This window comes from Lolium perenne, chromosome 5, assembly GCF_019359855.2.
Source record: "Lolium perenne isolate Kyuss_39 chromosome 5, Kyuss_2.0, whole genome shotgun sequence".
NCBI lineage: Eukaryota > Viridiplantae > Streptophyta > Magnoliopsida > Poales > Poaceae > Lolium > Lolium perenne.
In genome coordinates, this window is record NC_067248.2 from 52973217 (window position 1) to 52978224 (window position 5008).

Consider the following 5008-nt stretch of genomic DNA (forward strand, 5'->3'; position numbering starts at 1 on the left):
GATGGACTCTTCCGTGCAAGGGTTTGGCATCTCGTAGGGCTCGTGAAGCTATCTCTCATTATACTCCTGCATCACCTTGACCCAGTACACCTTGCCCTTTTGTTGGGCGCCATTAATACAGTCATGGTTGGTCGCCAGCCAAGCGTCGCACAAACACTTGTCCTCATCGTCGTTGAACCCTTTTGTCCCGTGACTCTCCCCCTTCTTCTTGCTAGCATCGTCCGTGGTGAGTACAGGTCCTGTTGGCGCGTCCTCATAGTCGTCGACGCACATGGTTGTTGCATGCATCGGCTGGGTGGAGAACAGGCGTGCGCCATCGATGTCCTCCGCATCTTGCGTCGGTGCCCACTCATCATGCGGCCCTGTCCAGGCCTTGGCGTCGCCAACGAAGCCTCCGCCGTAGAACATGGCCTCGATGTCGCTGTCATGCCATCCGTTCCAATAGGCCTACGAATCACCGGACGTCGGACGCATGACACACGACAGTCGCACAAAGTTAGAGAGCTTACGTACTGGGTCGTCCATCATCGGGGCAGATGGTGCCATTTCCTCAAACAGGCTGCGGGGCACCGGCATGCTCTCCTCCGCCACCTGACGCGCCTTGTGTGTCGCGCCCGGGCATGAGTAACCGCTTCTCGGCGTCCGGTTGAGGTCGGGAACCGGCGACCCGTTTAACTGCACCGGCGCCATGCCGGAGGCGAACCGCGACGCCACGTGGACCTGCAAGGGAGCGGGCGTTCCAGGACGCAGTTGGGAACTTACCGAGCTCACCAACGAGGCCGGAGGAGCGACGCCCGCGATCCCCTCTCACTTGACGAGCATGTAGGACTACGCTAAGCTCGGATGGAGGCATACTTGCGAGGCGCCGGCTTTCAGCTGCATCTGCCACCCCAGCTGGCTGGCCTCCAGGGCGGCGGCCGCTGCATTCCTCTCCTTCTGGTTCCTGCGCCGGCCACGACGCTTTGCGGTCTCGACACCTTGTTTCCGCCGGAGCTGCGGCCTCCATTGTGGCTATGGTCGTGGCTATGGGGGAGTCTGGGGCGGTGGCGGGTGCGAGGGTTACCTCGAAATCCATGGTGGTGGCTGCAGCGGCGAGGACGTCCATCGCTTCTGGACAGCTGGCGCCGATCTACTTTGATTTTTCGCGTGGGAAATGGCCACTGGCGGGAATGTTATCGGCTTCCCTGCTACTGACGCGCGGGTCCTATGTTAGTTTTGGCGGACACTCGGCGCGACCGCGGAGCGTCCGCGGAGACGCAAACCTGGCGAATATTTAGACCAGGTTTGCGTCGCCGCGAATGGCTCGATCACTTTGCGTCTCCCGCTGGAGCAGGGTCCGTAGTCCCGTTGGAACTGTCCTGACGTTTTGCGTTTTGACGTTTTGTGTTTTCAGCGTATTTTTCGCAAAATTCGAAGCTAATGGTACGAAATGCATAAAAGCTAAGAGGTGCTGGACATGGATCCTCCGACGGTCCCAACCCTGACTTTCTCTGACTTCAAGTCCATGCCAGGTGGGCCATGTTCCCCGTGGAACCCACACGTCAGTGACTTAATGTCAGGAACAACCACGTCAGGGCATACCCAGCCGCAAAAGGCATGTCATCTACTGTAGAAACGGCTATCTCGTTTGTCTGTGTGTGTCTCTCTCCAATCCCAATTCCCACATGCCGGTCAAATCGAAAAGGAAAAAAAGAAAAAACCCCATCCCATTTCACAGGCGCACGAGACCTACGCGGCGCGGCGGCGCAGGCCCGCTCCTCCATCGTTACTTCGCCGGCCGCCGTCCCCATTTGTAGTCCACCCATCCAGGCGTCGATCAGCTGCCAATACCCCAGTTCCAGATCGCTGGGTAGCTGAGCTCGCGCTCCCTGAGTCCCGACGACGTCTCTGTGCTCCGGAGTTCCCACGTCAGCACGCGGCTGTGCTCCCGATCCCAACGCCGGTAAGCCGTTTCCCATGTTCTGACAACTCGGGCAACTGTTCTGGGCATCCATGGAGCCGATCCAGGGCTTCCCCAGGCGTTCCTCCGAGCATCTGGGCCGAGGCGGCGTTGGAGAGGAAGAGGTGGACCGCATCAGCGACCTAGACGACGACCTGCTCCTCCTCATCCTCGCGCGTCTCGGATGCGTCCGCGCCGCCGTGCGGACTGGCGTCCTCTCCCGTCGGTGGCACGGCCTCTGGACCATCCTCCGGCACATCGTCATCAGTGACGTCCCGTTCCCCTCGCTCGAAGCGGCTCTCGGCCACGTCCCTCGCCCACCTCCGGGTCTTTCCCTCCTTGATCTCCGTGTCCCGGACAAGCCTGACGCCGCCGGCGTCACCTCGCTGTTAAGAGCCGCCGCGCTGCTCGAGCCCAAGGAACTCGCCTTGGCCGTTCCATGGCGCTTTTTTTGTAACTCGCCCATGTTATCCCTCCAGCTGCCGGCCGACATCAAGTTCCCTGCGCTGGAGACATTGTCCCTCTCAGGCTGTCATGTCCGCTTCGAATCCTTCCTCCCCTGGTGTCCCCTCCTGCGCGTGCTCAGGCTAAAGTTTCATGACCTTGCTGGAAACCACGAGGACATCAATACCTTCATGACAGTCCACTCCGCGTCGCTGCAAGAGCTTTCTGTGGAAGCCCAGGAGGTATATATAAATACTGTCGACCTTGTTCTTCCGGAGCTTAAACATTTGAAGGTGTCTCTGAGGACTTACGGTGAGGTCAACATAGTATCTATCTTGGCACCAATGGTGGAGAACATCTCATGGCAATGGTCCTATTGCTCCATTGACTATGGTCTTTGGCGAATTCTCAAGTTGAGGCTGCAGGCAGGAGAGAGACATGGAGAGTTCCCTTCGCTGCAAATTCACGCCCGTATTGTGAGTCTCTTCTTCATGCTCAATTTCTTGCAACTTCTGGCTGTACTAAATTTTTGTAAATGATATATATCATGCCAATTACTTTTTCAGACCTCCTCCGTTGTTCATGATGGATTAAAGAACTCTACGAAAGAGATAGAGAAGCATCTGCTCACAGAGTTCACTGTTTTGGAGATACATCTCAAAACAAAGGGGCATTGTTTTGGAGCATTCGTGTTTCATCTACTTGGGATGAATCCATGTTTTATGAGGACGCAGTGGCTTAAAGTCATCATACAGAGATCAGCGGTAATTCCTTGCTCTTTGCTCTGATTATATATCTCGATACTACACTGTCTAGTAATTAAAACATATAACTAGCACAGAGGCCCTCGCAGATGCGAGGGCATCATGTTTAGTGCATAATATTTTTTTGAGACATAGATTTACATGAGTCATGTACGTTAACTTTTGTGGCATACTATATAATTCCTAGTTTTCACAAACTTGTCCTTTTTAAAATACAAGTTGCTAACAGTAACAAATTTATATGGCTCCTGGAATGAACCGTGCGAGGGCATCATGTTTAGTGCATAATGTTTGTTTGAGACATAAATTTATATGTTCAGAATATCTTATGTTATGCGATTCGAAATTGTATAGTTCTATAGCCACCCTAAGTATTGTTATGCTAAATAAAATGTCGCTTGTGTGGAAAAGATTCTTGATCATTTAATCATATGGCAGAATGAGATTGTGCCATCCTACAAATGCCATATCAATGACTATAGTTATATTTCTGTATGTGTTTACACAGAATTAAAGTTCATATAACTCACTATCTTGCCCAGTATGAGATCAATAGTTGAGTTTATATACGTTGCTTTTATTTGATCATAAGTATGTTTTCTGAGGGAGATCATCATCCTTATACACATGCAACGCTGCATCAATATTATTTTGGTGTTGCTCCCTCCCATACATGATAATTGTTGGGGCTTTAGATTAACTTAGTCCAAATTAATTTAAACTAAAACTCTAACACTTATTATGGATCAATGGGAGTAGAAATAATTTTTGTGTCACAATTTTTAGAATTTTCTTCTGACCATTTACTCTAAAACTTTAAAATACTTGGATTTTTCTAAAAATACACATGTACCCCGATTTGATAATTTTCTAGCATTTCGTATACCAATAAGTTGCTTTAAAAACGTTTTTAAAACAACATCGTGAATCTAATGATATAAATTTATTTTCACATGTTACAGTATTTTTCTTGATAAGTTAAAAATTAGAAAAATTGGAGAGCCAGCTTTCAAGAATGCCATCTATTTAAAAATGAAGGGGCGTTATACTGTATCTATTTTCTCAAACATCTCGCTCTCTCTATCACTCTCTTCAATCTAGTCATTATACAATCTATACTACCACAGGGCATGTCCGATTACCTTATATGAGAGAAAGAGAAAATCATGAGCGGTATTTAATTTTCTTTGTTTTTTGACATATCTTTGTGAGCACATGACTTCAAGAGTCTAAAATCTGAAGTGGTTTTGCTGGTCTGTTCATATTCTCAATTGCATTAAGCATGAACAATTAAGCAACTTAATATGCTTTGAATGAGAGTTCTGCTCATGTGACAGAATTCTCATACTAAGCCGTGTCCAAAATTATAGTGTAAGTTGATTCCTGATATTCACTAACATAAAAGGCAGAGTATATAAGAAAACAATGTGAATAGGAAAACATACCAAAATCCTCTGTAGTGCATCTTAGTTTTTACAATTTGCTGATACTCTTGCACTATGTAGCCACATATAGCAATCATCCTCTAAAACTACTGGAAAATATAAAAATCTTAAAGCTTTAAAATAACAGACGAGTTTAGCTTCATCTATATAAAAATTCGAGATAATATAGAGTATCAATGATTTGAAGTATCACGGTTAAGGAAAAGTGCAGAGAAACTGCAGTATTTTATGTGTTAACTATTTGAAAATATAATAGGTATATTACTTATTAGAGTGCCTTGGAAAGAAGGTTTGTATTTGATACATGATCAAAAATATCTGCTGTCCGATGTAAAATCATATTTGCTTGCACGTGGCTGGAAAAATAAAAAGTTGGTAATTTTTAAATCTCTCCTTCACACATTAAATGAATTGGC

At 47.6% G+C, this 5008-nt stretch overlaps 1 protein-coding gene across 1 annotated transcript; it reads left to right on the plus strand.

The window, feature by feature from the left end:
- The first annotated feature begins 1992 nt into the window (after nucleotides 1-1992).
- Nucleotides 1993-3661, plus strand: LOC127303337 (F-box/FBD/LRR-repeat protein At2g04230-like). Its single transcript, XM_051334080.2, has 3 exons — nucleotides 1993-2859; nucleotides 2950-3147; nucleotides 3656-3661. The coding sequence occupies exons 1-3, from the start codon at nucleotides 1993-1995 to the stop codon at nucleotides 3659-3661; spliced, it is 1071 nt and encodes a 356-aa protein (XP_051190040.2).
- The last annotated feature ends 1347 nt before the right edge of the window (nucleotides 3662-5008 follow it).